This window comes from Capricornis sumatraensis, chromosome 8, assembly GCF_032405125.1.
Source record: "Capricornis sumatraensis isolate serow.1 chromosome 8, serow.2, whole genome shotgun sequence".
NCBI classification, from domain to species: domain Eukaryota; kingdom Metazoa; phylum Chordata; class Mammalia; order Artiodactyla; family Bovidae; genus Capricornis; species Capricornis sumatraensis.
In genome coordinates, this window is record NC_091076.1 from 80,645,427 (window position 1) to 80,669,985 (window position 24,559).

The 24,559-nt window shown below is 42.9% G+C and overlaps 1 protein-coding gene across 1 annotated transcript in view; it reads left to right on the forward strand.

Annotated features, from left to right (window-relative positions):
- Nucleotides 1-24,559, forward strand: part of DNAH9 (dynein axonemal heavy chain 9) — a 286,957-nt gene that overhangs the window by 63,262 nt on the left and 199,136 nt on the right. Inside the window, exons 18-22 of the mRNA XM_068976630.1 lie at nucleotides 7,950-8,172; nucleotides 8,999-9,165; nucleotides 18,773-19,643; nucleotides 23,178-23,308; nucleotides 23,641-23,767. Coding sequence (XP_068832731.1) covers nucleotides 7,950-8,172; nucleotides 8,999-9,165; nucleotides 18,773-19,643; nucleotides 23,178-23,308; nucleotides 23,641-23,767 — 1,519 coding nt within the window. The remainder of the gene's footprint in view (nucleotides 1-7,949; nucleotides 8,173-8,998; nucleotides 9,166-18,772; nucleotides 19,644-23,177; nucleotides 23,309-23,640; nucleotides 23,768-24,559) is intronic.

Here is a 24,559-nt window from a genome sequence, read left to right on the forward strand (position 1 = left end):
TGATGAAGGAGAAACACACCAGTGTTCTGACCAATCTCAGGTTAAATTTGTGAACATAAACTTCAAGCAAGCTCTGAACATTTTCACGTATGCTTCCCGACTCCTCCAGATGCTTTTTTTCCTCTCTTCCCTTAAACCTCAAATATCTTGTCTGCCCTTTTAGCCTCGCCTCTCATTTCTCTGGAAAATGAGAACCAATCACCAGAGAACTAACTCAGCTTTTCACCAATAAATCTACCAACCTACCTGCATTTGAAGCTGTACGTTCAACTACCTCTTTTCTTACAGTGAATAAGCTGCTTTTCTAACTGTAGCCGCCTTCTTATCTACTCGAAGACTGACCTCCTTAAACACTCCCTTCATTCATTCTCCCCATCATGCAAGTATATTGTCCTATCTGGCCTCTTAAACAAAAAGAAAAGAAAGAAAGAAAGGAACACAATCCCAGGAGTCCTTCGGCTATGGCACCCTTTCTGTGCACCCTACTTCACAGCACAGTTCCTCAAAAGGATCGCTATACTTGATCCCTATACTTTTTTTGTCTTCTGTCCTCTCTCTTCAAGAAGTTTTATTATTAAATGTAATATACATAAGATTTAGAGAAAAATATTAAAACAAATACTCAGATTTTCCTTATCCAGTGAAGAAACAGGACATTAGCTACATTTTAATATTCCCTTATGGAAGAACTTGTATGCACTGCTATATTTAAAATGGATAACCAACAAGGACCTACTGTATAGGAACTCTGCTCAATGTTATGTGGCAGCCTGGATGAGAGGGGAGTTTGTGGAAGAATGGACACATGTATATATGCAGCTGAGCCCCTTTGCTGTTCACTGAAACTATCACAGCATTGTTAATTGACTATAGTGTGTGTTAGTCGCTCAGTCGTGTCCGACTATTTGTGACCCCATGGACTGTAGCCTGTCAGGCTCCTCTGTCCATGGGATTCTACAGGCAAGAATACTGGAGTGGATTGTCATTTCCTATACTCCAATACAAAATTAAACGTGTAAAAAAAATAAAAATTAAGTTTGAAACAGTGTGAAAAATAAAATTCCCTTATGGACTCTTCCCTGATTAAATCCCTCTTCCTCCCTGCCAGTTGTTAGCCCTGCCCTAAATGTAATCTAATTCTTTTTTCATGACTTGTATATGCATATGTATGTATATATTTTTTCATGACTTATATTTCATATATATGTATATATATTTGTATGCACAGATATACATATATTGAGATTTGCATTTTAAAGCTATAAAAATGAAACAATGTTGTATGACTGTATATCTCTCTGTGTCCTGTCTCTCTCTCTCAGCATTGCTGCTTGAGATTCATCCACGTTGAGAGTGTAGCAGTAGCTCCTGCATTTTCCCTGCTACAGAGTATCGCATCATCTGAATATGCCACAGTTTATCTATCCATTCAGTGGCTGACATGGCTGGTTCAGATGGTTTCATACCAACAGGATTGTGATGAGTTCTCTTCTACAGATATCACAGTGTACTCAAGCCAGCATCCCTCTGGGATGTATGCCTGAGAGTGGAATTGCTGGGTCAGTGCATATAATGCCTGCTCTCTGCCAGGTGCCTCAGCCATGTGTGAAGCTGCCTGTAGCCCCACATCCTGGGCACCTTTTGATACCAACTGTTTAGTGCTGGCCCTTCTGGTGGGAGCTTAGTGGTATCTCATGGTGATAAATATTTTACACTACTCTATGAGTAAAGTAGCTCAGCTTTCTGTGCTTTTGGATGAGTCATTGTGTTTCCTCTTCTTTGGTTATTCATAGCTCTTGACCATTTTTTATTGGGCTATATCTTTTCCTTTTTCATATTTGGAAGTAACACATATTTTAATTCTTTGGTAGTTGTATATATTGCAGATTTAGTCTCCCATTTTGCAGCCGGTCTCCCCTCTGCATTTATGGTATATTTTGATGAAGGGTTCATTTTTATGTAACCAGATGTGTCCATCTTTTCCCCTGTGTTGTCCTCTTTTCTCTTGTTAAATCAACCCTTTCTTGTCCTGAGATCCTAGTGATACTCTCCTATGCTGCTGCTGCCGCTAAGTCACTTCAGTCGTGCCCGACTCTGTGCGACCCCATAGATGGCAGCCCACCAGGCTCCCCCCTCCCTGGGATTCTCCAGGCAAGAACACTGGGGTGGGTTGCCATTCCCTTCTCCAATGCATGAAAGTGAAAAGTGAAAGTGAAGTCGTGTCCGACTCTTTGTGACCCCATGAACTGCAGCCTACCAGGCTCCTCCATCCATGGGAGTTTCCAGGCAAGAGTACTGGAGTGGAGGGCCGTCGTCTTCTCTGATACTCTCCTATATCCTTACCTAGAAGTTTTACTTTTTGTGTTAAGTACCTCTTTGTCTGTCCCTGTCTTAATATGAAACTGTCCTAATTATCATAGCTCTGTAATAAATCTTAGCTTCCCAGGTGGCTCAGTGGCAAAGAATCTGCCTGCCAATGCAGGAGATTCAGGTTTGATCCCTGGGTCAGGAAGATTCCCTGGAAAAGGAAATGATAACCCACTCCAGTGTTCTTGACTGGGAAATCCCATGGACGGAGGAGCCTGGAAGGCTATAGTCCATGGGGCAGAAAAGAGTCAGATACAACTTAGCGACTGAACTACAACAATAAATCTTGACATCTAGCAGTGGCGTCCCCACCATTTTCAGTTTCATTAGGGATGTCTCAACAATTCTTGGCCCTTACTATTTTACATACATTAAAAATCAGTTTGTAGAAGAAAAGATTCCATTGAGATTTCGATTATATTTGCCATGACTATAGTAGAATTTTCTTCTTCATAGTATTGAGTATTCCTAAGAGTATATTATCTCACTCTTTATCTTCTTTAATGTCTTTCAATGAAATTTTATAATCATTACCTTTAAAAGCATTTTCACATCTTAAGATTTATTCCTTAATATTTTATTTTTTGTTTCCTAGTATAAATCATATTTCAGAATCATATTTTCCACAGAAATGAACTGATTTTTGTACATTGATTTTGTATCAAGGAGCTCTACTAAGTAGCTTGTTAATTCTAATAATTTATTTGTGTACTCTTTGGGATTTGCCATGTACATAATCATCATCTACAAATGTATGGAAATTTTATTTTTTCCTTCCCATTTTTTTTAATGCATTTGTCACTATTTATCTGATCACCCTGACTAGGACTGTCAGTATAATATCGGATAAAGTGATAATAAGTCCTTGTCTTGTTCCTGATCTTAAAGGGGATACTTTCAACATTTCATTACCTGGTATAATATTCTGTGAGTATCTTTTTTATGGATTCTCTTTATCTGATTAAAGATGTAAACTTCTATTTGTTAAGAAGATTTAGCATAAATGGTTATAACATTTTCTAGAGTGCCTTTTCTAACTCCATTAACATAATTCTGGTTTTTTTCCCTCAATATGTTAAAGTTGTGAATATATTTTTTGGTTTCTAATACTGACCAATTTATCGTTACTAAGATAAGCCAAACACAAAATATTGTCTTTTTCAGTATATCCATTGGTTGGTTTTGTTTGCAGATATTTTATATAGCACTGACATGTCTGTGTTTGCTGAAACTGGCTTTCAGTTTTCCCTTTCTATATTGTCTTTGTCTGATCTTGCTCTGTGGTTTTGCTAGCTTCCTAAAATGTGTTAGGAAGTAATCCTTCTTGTTTATTCTCTGTAAGAGTTGGTGTAAGATTGAAATTTGCTGATCCTTGAAAGTTTGATTTAAATATCCTATTGAACCATCTGGCTTGGTGTTTTCTTTGTGGCAGGATTGTTACCTGTAATTTTTCTAATGTTTATAGAAATATTAAGTTCTATTCCTAAGTTATATTTTTCTAGGGATGTATCCATTTCATGTAAATCTTCATATTATTGTCATGAAATTTGTATTATTCTCTTACCTGTTTATGTATTAGGGATGTTCCTCTTTAGATTTCCGTTCATTTCTATTGTGCTTTCTGGCTTCTTAATTAATCTTCCAAGTGATTTACAAAGAGTTATCTAATGACCCTGTTGATCTTACTTATTATAATTTGATTTTTATTTTGATAAGTTTTTCTTATGTGTTTATTATTTCCTTCTACTTTCTTTGGGTTTATTTTCTGTCCTTTGACTAACTTAAGATGTGTGCTTTGCTTATTCATCTTGAGTCTTCATCTTTTTTAATGTAACACTTAAAGTTATAAATTCCCTTCTAAGTACAATTTTATCTACATCTCACAGGTCTTAGTATGTAGATTTTCTTTATAATAAAGCTCTAAATATTTTTAATATCCATTAAGATGTGCTTATACTTTTTTTAATCTTAAAACATGGATTCTTCTAGTTACATTTCTGTTATTAATTTCTAACAATTCCATTGCAGTCAGATAAAGTGATATATGTAATAAAAAGCTTCTGAAATTTGTTGAATTTGGTTAGTTTTTATAAATATTCTGTGCACATTTTAAAAGGATATGTATTCTATAACTGTTGGATATAATGTTCTGTGCATGCTTATTGGATCAAACTTGTTTTCTTCAAATCCACTACAACCTCACTGCCATTTTTTTTGGTCTGCTTAATTTATCAATTACTGAAATAACTGGTAAAAAATCTTCCACTTTGATGGTAGAGTGTCAACTTCTTGTAGTTCTGTCCTTTTTTGTTTCGTTTATTTTATGTTATATGATCATACAGAGTTTGACTTTTTGTATCTTCCTGGAAAATTGAATATTTTAGCCACACATTAAAAATCTTTTATCACTAGCTATATTTCTTGTGTTAAAGTGTGTTTTGTCTTGTATTAATATAACGAAACCAGTTTCCTTTGTATGACATTTGCCTGGTGTCTCTTACCTTACCCTCTGGCTTTTGATCTTTCTGTGCCTTTGTACTAGAGGAGATCTTCATAATTGGCATGAAACTGAATGTTTTATCTACCTTGATATCTTTCTTTTAACTGGAGGGTTTTCCTCATTAATGTCTATTGTGCTGTATTTGAGTTCATTTGTACCATTTTATTGTGAGCTTTTATTTGTTCTTTTTATTTTTCTTTCTTGCCTGCTTTTGGATTGAAATTTTTATTTCATGTTTTCTTTCCTTTTTCCTATTCCATTTTTTCCCTTCTACTAATTTGGATGTTGTGCTATCTAAGTCTTCTGTTCTAATAGTTAACCATAGCTATTCTTAAAAACATTCTTAAAAGAAATAAACTAATCAGTACTGTTACTCTCTCCACAACCAATACAAGGACTTCAGAACAGCTTGATCTCACTTGTTTATCCATCAAATTATACCCTATAATTCCAACTAATTTCAATTGTACTCTATTACTTATCTAAATTCCACAAATTATACTCTATTTTTATACACTCACTGTTTATTAAAATTTACCAACATCTTTGCTCATTCCATCTTCTTACATTACTGACATGCTCTCTGAAGTACAGCCATTAGAAGGCTCATTAAAATGTTCTTTTGGTGAAACTCTAATTCTTTCTTTGTCTGAAAATGCATGTATTTTGCCTTCCTTCTTAAAAAAATCCATTTGTGGGAGAGAGAGTTCTAGGATAACATACGTTTAGTAAATTTATTGAAAATATTATTCCATTGTGTCCTGGGTTCATTTTTGGTCTTCCATGGTCCACCAGCCTAGACTTTTTTTTTTTTTAATAAAATTCTGTCTTTGCTCTTCAGCTAATTTTAATATTTCTTTTTCATTTTTGGTAATCTGCAGATTCATATTGAAGTACTTATGCAGGGTTTTTAAAAAACCTTAATTTCACCTTGAGTTGGTTGGGCTTCCTTGATATTATATTTGGTGACTTTCATTAATTCTAGGAAATTCTCAGTCAGGATATCCTCAAAGATTGCTTCTTGCCCATTCTCTCTATTATATCCTTTTGGCCCTCTTATTGCACTTTTAAATATCCCCCATGTCTTTGAACAATTTTCATAGTTTTCATTTTTTTTTTTTGTCTTTCTTCACTGCAGTTGAATAACTTCTCCACTTTATTCAAACAGCAGTCTAATTCTCTCTTTTAGTTTTGTCTGAATCTCCTGTTTAATCCATTCATTGAGCTTTAAATTTTCATTATACTTCCCAGTTTTAGATCTTATATTTGGTTATTTTACAGTTTTGCTTACTCATTTTAATACCCTCTCATTCTTTGCTCAAATTCATTTTTAAAAATTTATTCATTTTTCAAGTTTCAGAATACGTTTACTAGATTAGTGGTAAGGAATCTACCTGCCAGTGCAGGAGATGCAAGAGACATGGGTTCGATCCGTGGGTTGGAAAGATACCCTGGAGTAGGAAACGGCAACCCACTTTGGTATTCTTGCCTGGAGAAACCTATGGCCAGAGGAGACTGGCGGGCTACAGACCATAGGGTCGCAAGGAGTCAGACTATGACTTATTGATTAAACGACACCAAGAGCTTGAGGTAACTTTTGATTTGTCAGCGAATAATGGTTTGTTTCTTCTTGCCATAGGTCAGAGTTAACATAAAAGCCTGTGTAAAATTATGAGCTTCTTTCTCCTGGAGTTGCCCACTAACATAGCATGACGTGATCATTTTTGCATTGCTAGAACAGATATTAAAATCTTCTCTTCGTGAAATAATGCCACCATAGGCCATAATTTTCATGTTATCTGCTTCAGTAAGTTTTGTCACTTCTTGAATCCATCAATCAATACAAAGGTCCACACATCGTCACAGATTCTGGGCATATTTGAAAAGCCACTGAAGTTGTTTCCATTCCTGACCGATGAGACAATGCTGAATTTATGCTTGAACTTAAAGGCACGTTGGGGCCGGGGTAAGGGTATGGTGACCTGTTGAGAATGTAAGAGGTTATCTAGGCTTCTGAAGGGCAATTCCTGAAGAAATCATTTCTGTACTGACTGATACATTATGCTTAAAGGGAAGAAATTGTTTTTCTTGGTCAATCTAGAATAGATGTCTGAGAAATAGCAGGAAAACCACTTGTTCCTGGTACATGGATCAGAAACAATAAAGCAATCACCTAAATAAGAACTCTTTTGTCCTTTGACATATTGAAAGTCACTAGCTTATATTATGCACCCGAATTCCAATATCTGAAATCTTCAGAGGTTTAATACAGCCATTTCTGCTGGTTCCCACTCGTGGTGACCTCTTTCCTTGTGCATGTTGTAACTTTCAATTATAAAATCATGTTCCTTGGAGCTTAGTCCTTTGAGGACTGGATTCTTGCTTCATTCCTCCGGAAAGGATGTTCGTTTTTTTAATTAAATCATGAGTCCCATCTAACTCTCACAATAACCAGTGAGAAAGAGGTGGTCTTTCTAATCTTACAGATGAAGACTCTGAGGCTCAGAAATATTAAATGACTTGGCCACACATCTAGTAAGTGTCAAAATTGAACCCAAGTATGTATGATCCTATAAGCCATAGTACTCATTTTCCACTTTCTAAAAAATGATTTCAGATTCACAAAATAATTTGTAATATATTCACTGTGAGATTATTTCACTTGGAAATGATTTCACTCTGAAATAATTTCAGACTTACCAAAAAAAGCTGTAAAAGCAGTACAAAGACTTCTCTTTTACCTTCACTCTGCTTTCCAAAGATGTTACCTCGGTAACATCCAAGGTAACCATGGCGCAGTCATTAACACTAGGAAGTTAGTATTGATGTAGAGGGTGTAACTAGCTTGCAGAGTTATCCACATTTCACCAGTTGTCCCAATAATTCTCCTTGTCTCCAGTGTCTCCTCCATCAGGGAAGGCTCAGTCTTTGTCCTTTGTGACCTTGACACAACTGAAGAAGGTTGTATCTCACCATCAGGCTATGGAGAGTTTTCCATAATAATGGCTATTGTGTTGGGGAAATAAATTCTTTTGAGGAGTGGAAGGGGAATGGCTGCTCACATTCTGTTTGTTCTCCATAGCCTGGCCGACCTTGAAGCATTTATTAAAAACAGCGAGAACGGCTTGCTCAAGAAAGTCGAAAAAGGAGATTTCCAAGGACTGGTTGAGATTATGGGGCACCTGATGGCTCTTAAAGAACGACAGAGCAGCACCAATGAAATGTTTGAGCCTTTAAAGCAAACGATTGAATTGCTGAAGACCTATGGACAAGAATTGCCGGCAACAGTGTTTGAGCAGCTGGAGGTCAGTGCAAAGTTTATGTTTTCCTAATAAAGGAAATAGGGGGACAGTTTGGGGATTTCAAAGTGAGATGAACACGGTGAAGTCAATGAAAAACAGGGCTCATGATAACGCAGGATCCGTGTTTTGGAAGTAAATGTGTTGCATGTGTATAATGTGCACCACTTTCGTAACACTCAGTAAATATGGAGAAATACGGGAAAACTGATGTGGATGAAGTGTGTGTGGTCTTTTTCCAGTGTTGGGGATGAGCCACATTTTGATTCAGAGAGGGGGAAAAAAGGAGGTTTGAGGAATGTTATAATGATCTAAGAGGAAAAGGGGGGCATACGAGAAAATAACCAGGCACTGTTGGAAAATACAGAAGAGGGTAAGGCTTCCTGGGGCGTCCTGGGTGACTCAGGAGTAAAGGACCTGCCTGCAGTGCAGGGGATGCAGGTTCGCTCCCTGGGTCGGGAAGACCCCCTGGAGGAGGACATGGCACCTCCCCCCCACCCGCCTCCAGTATTCTTGCCTGGGAAAGCCCATGGAAAGAGGAGCCTGGTGAGCTGCAGTCCATGGGCTCGCAAAGAGGCGGACATGACTCGGCAACTAAACAACGACCACAAAGTTTACTGAGGAGAAGTTGAGAGCAAGGAGGATTGTGCTGGGTCAGAAGCAGGTGGCCGTCGGGAGAGTGGGCAGCTGAGGAAGGGGGCCGTTGTAGACGACAGCAAACAGCGCTGTCACGTTTGTGGGCCAGAGACTAACGGGTCTGAGCGTGTCCAGCCCCGGGTCCAGGGTTGAGGGGAGCAGAGTGGGGTCTGACCACGTCGGGTCTCCTTGGCAGGAGCTGCCTGAGAAGTGGAACAACATTAAAAAGACGGCGGTTACCGTGAGGCAGCAGGTGGCCCCCCTGCAGGCAAGTGAAGTGACCCTCCTGCGCCAGCGGTGCACGGCCTTTGAAGCAGAGCAGCAGTCCTTCTGGGAGCGATTCCGCAGAGAAGCGCCCTTCAGGTATGGACCCAGGTCGCCAGCACAGCCTCCTCTCCTGGAAACACAGCAGCATCTTAAGTCGCGGGTGACCTCCCCATGGAGGCTGTGTATTTTCTTAACAGAAGACCAGTACTCTTCTTCCCTCCCGTTTATGTCCGCTGGTTAGACCCGGTGCTCATGTTCACAGAGTCCTGTTGTGGCCTGTGTGGGATGAACAAAGGCTGTACAAATACTTTAAAAACATATCTAGAAGCTTCTATGTCTCCAGGTCTATAAAGGGATTGTGTGTGGTAAAATTACTCATCTTTTACTAAACTGTTAGTATTCTAATTTCTCCCAGACTCCTATTCTTTGGGTTTTAAAAAAGTGACTGAGGGAATTTGAAAATAATCTGGGGGGACTTATGTGGTGGTCCAGTGGTTAAGACTCCACACTTTCAATGCAAGACGGGTGGGTTCACTCCGTGGTCAGGGAATTAAGATCCCACATGCTGCACGGTGCGGCAAAAAAAAAAAAAAAGAATTTAAAAATTATTTTGGAAGGCATTTCAGTAGCCTAACAGCAGGCTTCAAGGTGACAGATTTGCTTTAAGGTGTCCTTTCTCTGCTTAGCAGTTAGTGCTCAGACGCCCCCTGCTTGTGGTCAGGGATCTTTACATAAACAAGGGGTAGGGTGGATAACACAAGACCATTCACGTGGGCCCACGTGCACACACACAGCCCTTTTTTCAGGGGCTCCCTCCCATTGTAGGGAAGCCTACGGGGTCTGCTCCTGGTCTGCTGCTCAGCGTCAGACGCTCCAGCCAGGGGCCAGTTCTGGTGGCCCTGTGTCTACTGACAGGCCAGCTGAAACGGACCCTCTCCCCTCAGTCCAGCTCCAGGTTTGCTTTCTGTTTCCCCAGCTGGGCTTCCTGCTGGATCTCCTCTCTGTAGTTTTGTGTAGACATGCCTGGAAGTCTCCAGACTGAAACATGCCCTGTGCAAGGAGCCAGGAAGCTTCTTATTTTCAGGTCACTTACAGAAGTCTGACCTTAGGTGACACATGCTAAAGTGACCAGTGAAGCAAGGAAAGAAAGTCCCACACCGTTATCAGGAGCTAAGGCGACATAATGATGAAGACCCAGTGAATGACACGGACCCTGGGCTTAGGAAGCCCTCTTAGCAAGCCCGCTACTCGCTTGCTGAGTCAGGGCAGTCGCTTACTCCAGGGCTGTCACTCCGGGCCGTGCGTCCTCATCTGTACGGTGGGGGTATTAATAGTATCCACCTCGGGAGGCTGTTGATAGGATTAAGTAACACATCTTCACAAGCTTTTAGTGCAGGACCAGCACCCTGGTAACTAGCCATCTTGGTTTACCTGGCCCTGTTTTGGTTTTGGCGCCAAAAGTCACACATCCAGGGAACCCCTCTGTGTCAGGCAGACTGAGACCCTCGGTCACCCCACCTGGCGCACAGTAAGGGCCTGCTGCTGCTGCTGCTAAGTCGCTTCAGTCGTGTCCGACTCTGTGCGACCCCATAGACGGCAGCCCACCAGGCTCCCCCGTCCCTGGGATTCTCCAGGCAAGAACACTGGAGTGGGTTGCCATTTCCCTCTCCAATGCATGAAAGTGAAAAGTGAAAGTGAAGTCGCTCAGTCGTGTCCTACTCTTAGCAACCCTGTGGACTGCAGCCTACCAGGCTCCTCTGTCCATGGGATTTTCCAGGCAAGAGTACTGGAGTGGGGTGCCATTGCCTTCTCCGCAGTAAGGGCCTAACTCTTCTCATTATTCATTATCAAACATATATGAAGCAGCTGGTCTCCAAAGCATCATACCTGGGGCTGGACAGAACGAGATGAGTGTGTCAAGAGACAGGGAAGGGGACTTCTCTGGAGGTCCAGTGGTTAAGACTCCATGCTCCCAGTGCAGGGCGCATGGGTTTGATCCCTGGTCAGGGGACTAAGATCCCACATGCCTCGTGGCCAAAAAATTTTTAAAAATTCAAAAAAAAAAAAAGAAGTACAGAACTTGGAAAGTCTCATACAGATTTATTTTTTAAAAAGAAGACAAAAGGAAGAATGTATAAACTGTATTTAGGATAAATGTACAACATAGCACTCTAAAGCGTTAAAACCACCTGGGAGATTTTAAAACTTCCACTGTCCAGCCTCTCCTGCAGACCAACTAAATCAGACACTGGGGATTAGACCGGGCATCAGTAGTTTTTAATGCTCCCTAGGTGACTCTGATGTGCAGCCAAGTTAGAGACAGCCACCCTAAGGGAAGAAACTGGGCCCCTTTTAAGCAATCACACCAGGGCGTATAATTCCAAATGACTCTGCATTCCTTTAGATTTACAACAGTCCACAACCTTTTTGGCACCGGGGACCGATTTCTTGGAAAACAGTTTTTCCACAGACCGGAGGTGGGGAGAATGGTCTCGGGATGATTCAAGCACATTACATTTATTACTTTATTTCCAATCTAATGCCATCAGTGATCTGATAAGAGGTACTAGTCCCCAGTCCGGATGTTGGGGACCCCTGCTTTTAGAATAAGCACCTTGGGAGCTATACCCTTGTTCCAAAGAAGCATCTATTGTGCTAAAACATTTGTGGAACTCCTTTGGGGACTATTCTTTCCAAGTCTGAAGCACATCCCTCTGACTCTCCTTTGGATGTGCAGTTGAGCACAGGATCAGAGCTGGTAAGGCAGGCGGGCAATGAAGCTGGGCATTTCTGGGCAGTGCTGACAGTATCCACACTAGGGCAACAGCCATGAAGGTGATGACACTGATATCTTTGCATCATCTGTCTCTTTGTTGAGAAATTTCAAAAGAGGAATTCCAAATATGTGTGGTGAGATCTCTTTCCAGACAGGCTCCAAAGCTGCCTGCACAGAGCACCACTCTTTTTGCCGCTGTGTTTCTGTGTGTCTGTCAGAAACTTTGATTTCCCCTTCCTAGTTACATCACACCTTGTGTATTGATCAGCTCTTGGTTTTTTGTTTTTTTTTTTTTTTAATGTGATAGCTGCTTTGGCTTTTCTCTCTTTGCATCTGTATCTATCTGCTGGCTATGAGGATATTACTACCCTTAACTGAGTCTTCCAAATTCACATTTTTTTTTTGAATTGGAGGACAACTGTGTTACAAGATTGTGTTGGCTTCTGCCATACAGCAGCGTGAATCAGCCACAAGTGCACATAGGGCCCCTTCCTCCCGAATCGTCCCCACCCCTACCGCATCCTACCCTCTAGGTTGTCACGGAGCACTGAGTTGAGCCCCCTGTGCTGCACAGCAGCTTCCCACTGGCTCTCTATATTATACATGGTGACGTGTGTACATCAGTGCCATTCTCTCAGGTCATCCCACCTGCTCGTTCCCCTGCTGTGTCCAAAGTCTGTTCCGTATGTCTGCATCTCTACTCCTGCCCTGCAAATAGGCTCATGAGTACCATTTTCCTAGATTCCACATATATGTGTTAATGTACAAAATTTGTTTTTCTCTTTCTGACTTCTGTCACTCTGTATAACAGACTCTAGGTTTATCCACTTCACTAGAATCGATTCAAATACATTCCTTTTTATGGCTCAGTAATATTCCATTATATATCTGTGTATATCTTTATCCATTCATCTGCCGACGGACATCTAGGTTGCTTCCATGTCCTGGCTATTGTAAATGGTACTGCCATGAATATTGGGATACATGTGCCTTTTTAAATTATGGTCGTTTGTTTTCCTGGTATTGAGCTGCATAAGCTGCTTGTATACCAAATTCACATCTGTTAATTTAACATGCAGATGAATCTTTGCAAGAGGCTTCTTTGAAAAGAACTGCTCACAGCAGTGCAGAAAGTCAAACATGACTGCAATCTTGATGTATTCCTCTTCTTGTCAAGAAGACTATCAAGACTAGAGCAGAATCGTGGATTTATTACTGAGGGCAGTCTTTGTGGCTGTCAGCACATGGGTTTACTTCTTAAGTTTCGTGTGCACGAATGTGTGTGTTTAAAGTATTTTAGACGTCGTGTGTGGCAAATGAGTTCTGGTTCCTTTGCCTTCAGATCACTCACAAAATTCTAAAATGCATCTTGCTGAAGGCAGGTCTCTCTTCCTGATTAGATTACAGGGGAAGCTCACGTTGATCTTGTCTTTGGGAAGAAAAGGAAAGTGTGGGTCTTGTTTGGCCCTTGAAGTCTCATGGGTACAGCATGAAGTCAGGTCCCTAGGGGTGAAGTTCTTTCTCCGTGTTTAAGTTGAGTTTTTCTTCCTCCTTCTATTCTTAACTTGAAGCTATGTCAGCATATTCCTAGCTGAGCTCTCTCAGTAATCAGCTAGATCATTGTAGCCAGATTCAAGCACTTCTCACAACTCTTGAAATTGGAGACTCATTCTCCGTGGTTGAGTGACAGGGATGCTCCAGGCTTCTGGCAGCTCTCTTGTTCAGGCTTCCTGGCTTTAAGGAATGGTACCATGTCATCTAGTCGGCTTACCCATATCAAGACCAGGATAATCCAGGGGTTTCTTGGTAAAAGCATTTGGTTCCTCTGAGGTCCAGTTCATTGGAGACCATCAGTGTTTCTAACTGGCCAGCCCCCAGATTCTATGAATGGTGGGAAGGACTGTCTTGAAGACACTCTCCCATTGGGTGCTATCCTGCATGACAAGCAGCAAATCAAAGCTTTCCAGACAGTGCAGCAACTGTGCTTTCATCTTGCTCATGAAGGGTCTCCTGTCCCTTCAAAAGCTGAAGGAAAGGGCAATGTTAGTAACAATCTCTCAGGGATGTATCAGTATCCTCAGACACGTCATTAATTCAGTTTGACCCTGTTCTTGCAGTTGATTTGACTCACTCACATGGTTCAGGCTTTCATAGAGCAGAAGAAGTATGTTCTCAGCATAAAGTCAGCAAAAAATAGCATGTACTAGGATATTCAGATAATATGGATTCCCTGAAATCAAGGACTGACAGACTCAGGGTCAGTTTCAAAAATGAGTAACTGAGGACTTTCCTGGTGGTCCAGTGCATAAGACTCTGTGCTTCCAATGCAGGGCATGCAGGTTCCATCCCTGGATGCGGAACTAGGACCCCACATGCCTGGAGGTGCAGGCAAAAAGAAATTAATAATCAAACACGGCACCAACCTTGATGCCCACTGGGGGGCAGTTCACAAACCCCACAGAAGCTGATGCTTCAGCCAATGGGCAAAGGAAAATTAGCCATTTGGAAAAAGAGAAGTGGAAAGCGATGGTATTCCAGGCAAAGGAAGCAGAACATGAAGAGAGACAGGGGGATGAAAACATAACTCACAGCTGGAGGACTGCACATGGTGTGAGTGGGATGCAGAATGCGGGAGGTGAGGAGGGAGAGGTCTAGATGACCAGGCTTAGACCCTGAGTGAGCACTGCGGAGTCCCAGCCTGAGAACAGCATCAGGTAGACACTACTCTTGTGACTGCAGAGAACCAAGTGGATCAAGGTAGACTCAAGGCAGGGGCTCCATGGCGATGGGGGGCAGAGTGATTGCAACAGCAGGTAAGAAGTGTGAGAAGCAGGAGGCCTGAACTGAAGCCGTTGCAGTGAGCATGGAAAGAGGAGGATGGATGTGAGGGACATTCAGGAGGGAGAATCAGGAGGATTGAGTGAATTACGGGAGCTGGAAGAATTGTCACTCAGTCATGTCCGACTCTTTGCAACCTCATGGACTGTGACCCATCAGACTCTTCTCCAGGCAAGAATACTGGAGTGGGTTGCCATTCCCTTCTCCAGGGGTTCTTACCAATGCAGGGATCAAACCTGGGTCTCTTGCATTGCAGACAGATTCTTTTACCATCTGATCCACCAGGGACAGATCCAAGCGTAATTCTCTGTCTTCTGTCTGGACCAGTAAGTGGAAGGGCGTATGTTTTGCTGCTCCTTAGATGGGCCCATGGGATGGGAAAGGTCACCAGGTCAGAAGGAACAGGCTGAGTTACAATACCCTTAGGGTTTCAAGCACAGGTGTGTCACTGCTCCTTATATGTGCAGTTATGGGGCCGAGGTTGATGTTTACCAGCTTCTCACGTCCCAAGAAATCATGTAAGTCACTTATTCCTCTTTCTGTCTGTGCCCACATCTAGGGCAGGCCCAAATCCTTTTTTCCAAGATCACACACATGAGCACCCTGTTTCCATTTCTCTTAATTATAGCTTTGCCCTTCCAGACTTTCTAGGCATTTCTCTTTTAGATTAAAATACTTGTGCATTATTATTTCAATTTCAAAGACTAACTACACCCTTTTCCCTCCTATTACTTTCTTGTTCTCACATTGTATTGTTCCCCCCGGCTTTGGAGAGCTGCTTCAAGTTTATTAGGTGCATTAATCAGGTCTGTGAATATCCTGACAGTTTGCACCAGAGCTTTGAAATGGAAGTGGGCTATTTGCTCCCCTGTCTGGAGGTTCCTACTTAGGTCAAATTAACTTTTATATGAGCTCAGCTATAGGGGATGAATGTCAGCAGATTCAAACCATAAACAAAAATTATGCCACAGGGCAAATGAAGTTTGGAATAGGTTTGACAAATGATCACCTCTTACAAATATTTGAGGATCCAATATTGATTCAAGGATGTTTGTAGGCACTGTGGAAAGAAACATTAGGAAGATCATTTATTATCTTCTGTGCCTACCCCCCAGCACTCTGATAACTCCTGTCTTGCCTACTATTTCTGAACTATACTCTGTTAATAAATTAAACAGAATGTGGGCTTTTAGAATCTGCCTGATATATACTAACACCATGAAGCCAAGTTCACTTTCCACATTCACTCTAGTCAAGATAAAAGGTAGAACCAACATGTTCCAACAATCAGTCTTCAAAAGAATGTGCAGAAGGAACCTTCATGCTGGGTGATCTTTCCTGATGGCTCACTTGCCGTGAGGATGTTACCTTCCTTTCCTTCTAATTCTTTCTCCACTGCTCTCATAGAGGAGAAAGCTCCTTGTCTATACAGACAGAGGGCCCTCTTCAACTCTGAGAACTCCAGGCCCTTCTGAAGCCCTCGCTGGCTGGACAACAGTGAAGATACATGATGGTATTCAGTCTCAAGACGAAAATCCACCACCAAAGCATGCCAGCCAAAACTATTTAGATGGAACAAGCGGGAATCAAACATAGCAAGCATCAAAGTTAATCTGACACTAATTTAATGGTATGCATAACTGTTATTGTGTTGCATGGCAATTAGGCTTAAGTGGTGAGCAGTTCAGGTAAGTGACTTTAATTATGATTACTTTCCATCCGTCAAGTCAAATATTTCCAGAGACAGTTGAGAGAAGAGGCAGTTCAAGGAAAGTTTCTTGCATGTCATTATCTTCCCAAACAACACACACACACGATTGCAAGAAATGGCCAGTTCTCTAGTCATTCCTTTTCCCTCTCAACTTCTTTATATTGGACTCCACGATTCCTTATTCTAATTTTAGAGAAAGATGGTGTTCACACTTAAGTCATGGTATCCCCAATATCTGGGGCTTCTCAGGTGGCACTAGTAGTAAAGAACCTGCCTGCCAATGCAGGTGACATAAGAGATGCAGTTTCGATCCCTTGGTTGGGAAGATCCCCTGGAGGAGGGCATGGCAACCCACTCCAGTATTCTTGCCTGGAGAATCCCATGGACTGAGAAGCCTGGCTGGCTACAGTCCATGAGGTTGCGTGGAGGAAGGCACAACTAAAGTGACTTAGCATGCACATATGCATCCCCAATATCTAGCTACCCCTCAAGCACACAGAAACAGGAAGACCTGAGACTGGGGATGGGAAGAAGGGATACAGGGAGGCTGGGGAAGGAAAACCAGAGGCTCCTTGAAGGTTGTTCTGGGTGCTCCTGACCCACATGGGAACCTGTGAATGAGCAGTTCTTACATCAGAGAAGAGGTTCTGCCAGGAGTGTGGGTTGAAGGGGGCAGAACATAAAGGGGGTTCATGGGGTGAGGACCACGAGCAGCAGTGGGAGTCCTGAGCATGGGAAGGAGAAGAGGAGGAAAGATGAGCTTGAACTGTGAAGTTGGATGTAGTGTTTACGGGAGTCAGTGGTTCTCCCACCCAGAGGCACTGCTTCCTGAAGGTGGTGCAGGCCGTTAGCTGAACCTCACCACAGAGAAGGAAGCCAGCCCGGGGAATCTGAAAATTGCTGTTACCTGCTATTTACAATAGCCAGGACATAGAAGCAACCTAGATGTCCATCAACAGATGGATGGTAAAGAAGCTACGGTACATATAAGTGTTAGTCGCTCAGTCGTGTCCGACTCTTTGTGAACCCATGGACTGTAGCCTACCAGGCTCTTCTATCCATGGAATTCTTCAGGCAAGAATACTGGAGTGGGTAGCCGTTCCCTTCCCCAGGGGATCTTCCTGACCCAGGGATCAAACCCATGCCTCTTGTGTCTCCTGCTTTGCAGGCAGATTCTTTACCACCTGAGCCCCCAGGGAAGCCCCAATGGAATATTCAGTTCAGTTCAGTTCAGTTCAGTCGCTCAGTCGTGTCCAACTCTTTGCGAACCCATGCATCGCAGCACGCCAGGCCTCCCTGTCCATCACCAACTCCCAGAGTTCACTCAGACTCACGTCCATCGAGTCAGTGATGCCATCCAGCCATCTCATCCTCTGTCGTCCCCTTCTCCTCCTGCCCCCAATCCTTCCCAGCATCAGAGTCTTTTCTAATGAGTCAACTCTTCCCATGAGGTGGCCAAAGTACTGGAGTTCTGTTACTCAGCCATAAAAAGGAATGCATTTGAGTCAGTTCTGGTGAGGTCAGTGAACCTAGAGCCTGTTATACAAAGTGGAATAAGTCAGAAAGAGAAAAACAAATGTTGTATATTAACGCATATATATGGAATCTAGGAAAATGGTACTGATGAACCTATTTGCAAGGCAGGAATAGAGACTCAGACATAGAGAATAGATTGATGGACACAGCCAGGGAAGGAGAGGGTGGGATGAATTGAGGGAGTAGCATTGAAATACATACATTACTGTGTGTAAAACAGATACCTCCTGGTGTGACCTTTGCCTTCACAGCCTCTGCAGTAACAGGACAATGCTCTTTTGTGTCAAGTGGGCTGGATACCAACAAGTGAAACAGAGTCTAAAGGGGACTCAAACAAAGGGTTATTCCCCCACTGGACCTGGGGAGGTGAGGAGTATTTTTATTACCCTCTCGGATGTAGAGGGCTTCTCTGATGGTTCAGTGGGTAAAGGATCTGCCTGCAGTGCAGGAGACACAGGAGATGTGGGTTCAGTCCCTTATTCTCTGGAGTAGGAAAGGGCAACCCACTGTAGTATTCTTGCCTGAAAAATCTCATGGACAGAGGAGCCTGATGGGCTACAGTCCAAAGCATTGCAAGGACTTGGACATGACTGAGCACAGATGGATGTAGAACACACCCAGACAGGACGTTCCTCTTGAGCCATCCTTCCTCCTGCCGGTTATGCTCATCCCACTCTGACCTACCCTGACGATCTTTCCTTCGCAAGCTTTGCTGAAAGTCCCTGCTCTTTGCTAAAACACTAAGGATTTAAAGGTTCAAGCTACCATGGCTCTGGTGATTCTAGGAGATGGTCCCTGAGTTCTCCACTGATAAAGGGGAAACATCATGTCTTGTCTTGCAGGTTTGATAGCATTGACCCTCATCAGACACTGGATGCCTGGCACCTGGAGACCCAGCAGATGGAGTCCACCATGGCCTCCATTTCCGCGTCCGCCAGCTTGTTTGAAGTCACCATCCCTGACTATAAGCAGCTGCGCCAGTGCAGGAAGGAGGTGTGCCAGCTGAAGGAGCTCTGGGACACGATTGAGATGGTGACCTCCAGCATCCATGCCTGGGAGACCACCAGGTGGAAGGATATCGACGTGGAGGCCATGGACTTGGAGTGCAAAAAGTTTGCCAGGAACATCCGGAACCTTGACAAGGAGGTCAGGGCCTGGGAGGCCTTCACAGGCCTGGAGAGCACTGTGCTGGACACTTTGACCTCCCTGAGGGCTGTGGCCGAGCTGCAGAACCCGGCCATCCGGGAGCGGCACTGGAGGCAGCTGATGCAGGCCACGGGCGTGACCTTCACCATGGATGAGGGCACCACCCTGGCCCACCTTCTGCAACTGCAACTGCACCACTTTGAGGACGAGGTCCGGGGCATTGTGGACAGAGCCGTGAAAGAGCTGGGCATGGAGAAGGTGCTGGAGGAGCTGCAGACCACCTGGGCTGGCATGGAATTCCAGTACGAGCCCCACCCACGGGCCTGTGTGCCCCTGCTGCAGTCCGACGAGGACCTCATCGAGGTTCTGGAGGATAACCAGGTCCAGCTTCAGAACCTGATGGTGTCCAAGCACATTGCCTTCTTCCTGGAGGACGTGTCAGGCTGGCAGAAGAAGCTGTCCACCGCCGACGCCGTCATCTCCATCTGGTATGACGTGCAGCGCACATGGTCTCACCTAGAAAGCATATTCATTGGATCTGAAGATATCCGGGCTCAGCTGCCCCAGGTACCTGCTACAGAAACCTGCTCCCTCTGTTCCCAGCTCCCAGTCAAGGGACAATCCCCCAGCCCCTGCATCCTCTGCACCATTCCTTCTCTGCCTCCCTGCCTTGGCCTCACCGAGGGGCATCTCCAACAATCATAGACCTTCCAAAACACCAAAAGCCAGGCATAGGAAAAGAGAGAAGGTAAAATGCCTGCCAGTCAGCTTGTTCTTGGGCTTCCCTGGTGGCTCAGTGGTAGAGAATCCACCAGCCAAAGCAGGAGTCCCAGGAGACCTGGGTTCAATCCCTGGGTTGGGAAGATCCCCTGGAGGAGGAAATGGCAACCCACTCCAGTATTCTTGCCTGGGAAATCCCATGGACAGAGGAGACTGGTGGGCTACAGTCCATGGGGTCTCAGAGTGGGACTCGACTAAACAACAACAGTTTGTTCTTAGATGGGTAGAAAAAAGAAAGGAGAACCTGGTTTAAAACACAAAAGAAGTGTACCGGAGAAAGGAGGTCAGAAATAGGAGCTGCTCTTGTGTTGCTCTACACTAATCACAGTGTGGGTACCGACTGGGAAGCCAGCATCATTTCCAGGCAAGCTGAGTTCCTTCTCTGCAACGAGCTATTCTATAAACCTCCAGCCTGTGCCAGCAGGCTCAAACACTGGTCTTCAGCTAAGCACTAAATGAGGAATTTCTCTAAGATATGCATTCTTCTCATTATTACCTTTCTAATTTGTTTGCCCCTTCTAACTGTCCTAATTAATGTGCCATTAATGTACCCCCTCTCTCAGTGGACTCTAATTCATTAAAAAAAAAGATTTTTGCAGACTTATTCCATATCCCACTCCAGTATTCTGGCCTGGAAAATTCCATGGACAGAGGAGCCTGATGGGCTACAGTCCATGGGGTCTCAAAGAGTCGGACATGACTAAGCGAATAACACTTCCATATCCCTCAGCACAGTGAGTTCTTTGCTTGCAAATTAGTTTGATTCCAGAATGTCACATGTTGTCCAGACCTTGTTTCAGAGTTAAAGCACATTCTATCAAATCATATTTTTCCAGCTCATCCCACAAAAACACATTTAGTATAATGATGCAGATTAAAGTTTGTACATCTGCAGTGAAAAATAACAAAATAATTCCACTAAACTACTGTCATGAAACAAAATCAAATAAGCCAGATTTTATTCGTCTCCAATGCTGATGATTGAAGAAGGGCAAGTTTGATGAGAAGTGGGGGAGAATGTAGGTGGAAACTTTTGCAGGCATTTTAAAAGAGGCATTTGAGAATTTACAATAAAAAAATAATAAATAATTCATATCATTAACTTCTCAGGTTTAGGTGTAAAATGTGTAAATACGTTTGTCTTCTTTGTAGTGACAATATGATAACAAAGACGACTCTGAAATACAACAAATCAGTCATCATGTTACACCCTAACTAGTAAATATTTTCATTCACTGTGAATATTTTCCACCTTTTGTTCACATATATACATGTTTTTCCACAATTGCTCTCAGGGTAATTACAATTTTCCAGTCCGTTCTTTTCATTTCAAACATTTATGTCAGATATTTCTGATGCGTGTGCGTGCTCAGTCCCTCAGTAATGTTCTGACTGTTTGTGACCCTATGGACTGTAGCCTGCCAGGTTGCTTTGTCCATGGGATTCTCCAGGCAAGAATACCGGAGTGGATTGCTGTTTCCTACTCCAGGGAATATTCTTGAACCAGGGATTGAAGCTGTGTCTCTTACATCGATTGTGTTGGCAGATAGATTCTTCACCACGGAGTCGCCTGGGAAGTCCCTCACTCCTGACCCTTCCTTCCTATTGAACTGTCTTATTTTTGGCTGTGCCACATCTTCACTGCTTGGCTTGAGCTTCCTCTAGTTGCTGTGCACACGTTCCTCATTGTGGTGGCTTTGCTGGTTGCACAGTATGGGCTCTAGGCATTTGGGCTTCAGTAGTTGTGGCTCACAGGCTTGGCTGCCCCGAGGCACGTGGAATCTTCCTGGACCAGGGTTGGAACCCGTGTCCCCTGCATTGGCAGACAGACTCCTATCCCACTGCACCACCAGGAAAATCTTCTGACGATTCTATAATCTTAATAATATTTCATTTTTAACTGGTGAAAGATACCTCATTTAAGGAATCGTAATTTAAGTCTTTGATAGGAGAGAGGCATGGGTCACAGAGGTCCCAGCAGACTGGGGCCAGCAGCCCAGCCTTGAGTCCACCCTCTCAAGGACCTTAGGGAAGTTACTTGAACTCTCAGTGCCCTGGTTTTCTCATCTGTAAATTGGGACTAAGCCCAGTCCCTATATCCAGAAGTTCATTAAAGCTGAATGTTCAGCACATACCATTACGATTGTTGTTATGAAATCATAACCACACAAGCTCTCACCAGGTACCAGGTGTTGGGCTGAGGTGCTTTGCATTTAGTATTGTCTCAGTCATTTCAACAGCACTGTGAGAGTGTGTGTATTTGGGGAAAGTGATAATATTTAATTACTTTTGACATCACAGGCTTCCCCAGTGACTCAGATGGTAAAGTGTCCACCTGCCAATGCAGGAGACGTGTTTGATCCCTGAGTCAAGAAGCTCCCTTGGAGAAGGGAATGGCTACCCACGCCAGTATTCTTGCCTGGACGATGCCTTGGACGTAGAAACCTGGCAGGCCACAGTCCTTGGGGTCACAGAGATTTGGACATGACTGAGCAACTGACACTTTCATTTTCACTTTGACATCATAATAGCACCTTTGCTGCCGAAATGCTTACTTTGGTTATAGAAACTTTTGCTTGGGCCCAGAAAGCACATAGTATCCACCATCTGCCTGACTTAGGAATTATGTAGTTTATGCCAACAGATCTCAAAGTGTGGTCTGATGACCTCTGGCAAGGGGTCCCTGAGACCTATCCAGGGGATCCTCAAGGTCAAAACTATCTTAATAATACTACTAAAATGGCATTTGCTGTTTTCACTCGTTCTTCTATTAGCACACAGTGGAATTTTCCAGAGGCTACATGGTGTGATATCACAACACACTGGAAGCAGAAGCAGGGAAGAGAATCTGGCCATCTTCTAAGTCAGACATTAAAGAGAATGGGAAAAAAAAAAAAAGTGCAGTGATGCCACTTTTTCCTCTAAGTTATATTGTTTTGGAAAATATACTTATTTTGAATTAAAATATGTGTTATATTAACATAATGTGCTTATTACTGTAATTTTAAATGAATTGACAAATATTTTTTAATGTTTCTCAACTTAAGCTTCTATTGTAGAATATGCATTGATAGATGTAATAATATTACCTAATAAATGAAAACTCTTTGCACTCCCCAGTAAGTTTTACAAACATAAAGGGATTTTAAGACCAAAATGTGTGAGAACCACTGATTCAAGCTAAAGGTATTTCCTCCTTTGAGCCTAATCTCTGTGTTATACAACCTAGAAGCAGTTTTCAAAAGCAGGGTTGATACATGAGGGTAGCTTCTTGGAGTTGAAAGGAGTGGGGGTTAATTTTTTCCACACTTTAATTTGCAGGATTCTAAAAGATTTGAAGGCATCGACATAGACTTCAAAGCGTTAGCTTATGATGCTCGGAAAACTCCAAATGTAGTGGAAGCCACCAACAAACCAGGTCTTTACGAAAAGCTGGAAGATCTTCAGAGCAGGTGACGGTCGGTGTGCAGCTGCCTTTGTAATAGAGAGGCTGTCTTTGTCTCTCAGGTCCTTCACCTTAGTTAACTGCCCGAGTGAGAGTGTAAGCACGTGTGCCTGGTCGTGTACCTTGATTTGCCTGTGTGCTTGGGTAATATGGGATATTGTTAGAGGTGTTTATTCTGATTGAAATGTACTAGTAGGTGTGTATGCACATGCCCACAGATGTTCCATGTATACATCACTCCTGAGGGTAATCCACAAGTCACACTCATTTGCATTTAGGTAACGTCCACATGCCTCTGGATCCTGGCAAACCTAACAAGGAAATTCTCTGTACCCTCAGGCTGTGCCTGTGTGAGAAGGCCCTGGCGGAGTACCTGGACACCAAAAGGCTTGCCTTCCCCAGGTTTTACTTCCTCTCCTCTTCTGATCTTCTAGACATTCTTTCCAATGGCACAGCCCCTCAACAGGTAAGCGGGAAAAGTGCTTGTAGAAAGTCAGAAGGATTGAGATGCTCCAGCAGGAGAGTTTCAAGTTCCCCATTATGCCCAGTTAAGCAATGTATCTATTTGACCCATGTTGCCATCAGCACGGTCCCTAACCTCATCTCTGGCTACCTGCTTTTTTTATATGGACCTTTTTTAAAGTCTTTATTGAATTTGTTATGATATCGCTTCTGTTTTACGTTTTGGTTTCTTGGCCATGAGGTTTGTGGGATCTCAGCTCCCTGACCAGGGGCTGAACCCACACCGCCTGCATTGGAAGGCAAAGTCTTAACCACTGGGCCACCTGAGAAATCTCTACATGGTATTTTTATTCCGGTTATGTGGATAATGTTTTCCCTCTGATTCATCATATTTCCATAGGTTGAGATTATTATCTTCATCTAGTCATACATTTTTGTACATATTTATACACTTTTTTCTCTCTTAGTCCTCTTTCTTGGCATTCTTCCATGTCCCTCAGATTTATCCACCATATTTAACTTGTGTGTGTTTATTTGGTCCTTTTGTGTTGCTAACACTGTTAAAAACTACACTGCACCATTTGTTTTCTTTATTTTTCTACCTCTACCAATTCTTCTTATCTTCTACCTCAAATTTTATAGAGTTCATGTTTCTTTCACTTAATTGAAAGCAAAACAAGGTGATATTTTTTCATCACTACTTCTGTTTCCTGTATTAAGCTTCTTATATATATATATATATATATATATATATATATATATATACATACATGCTTTTACTCTATTTCTTGAGTCT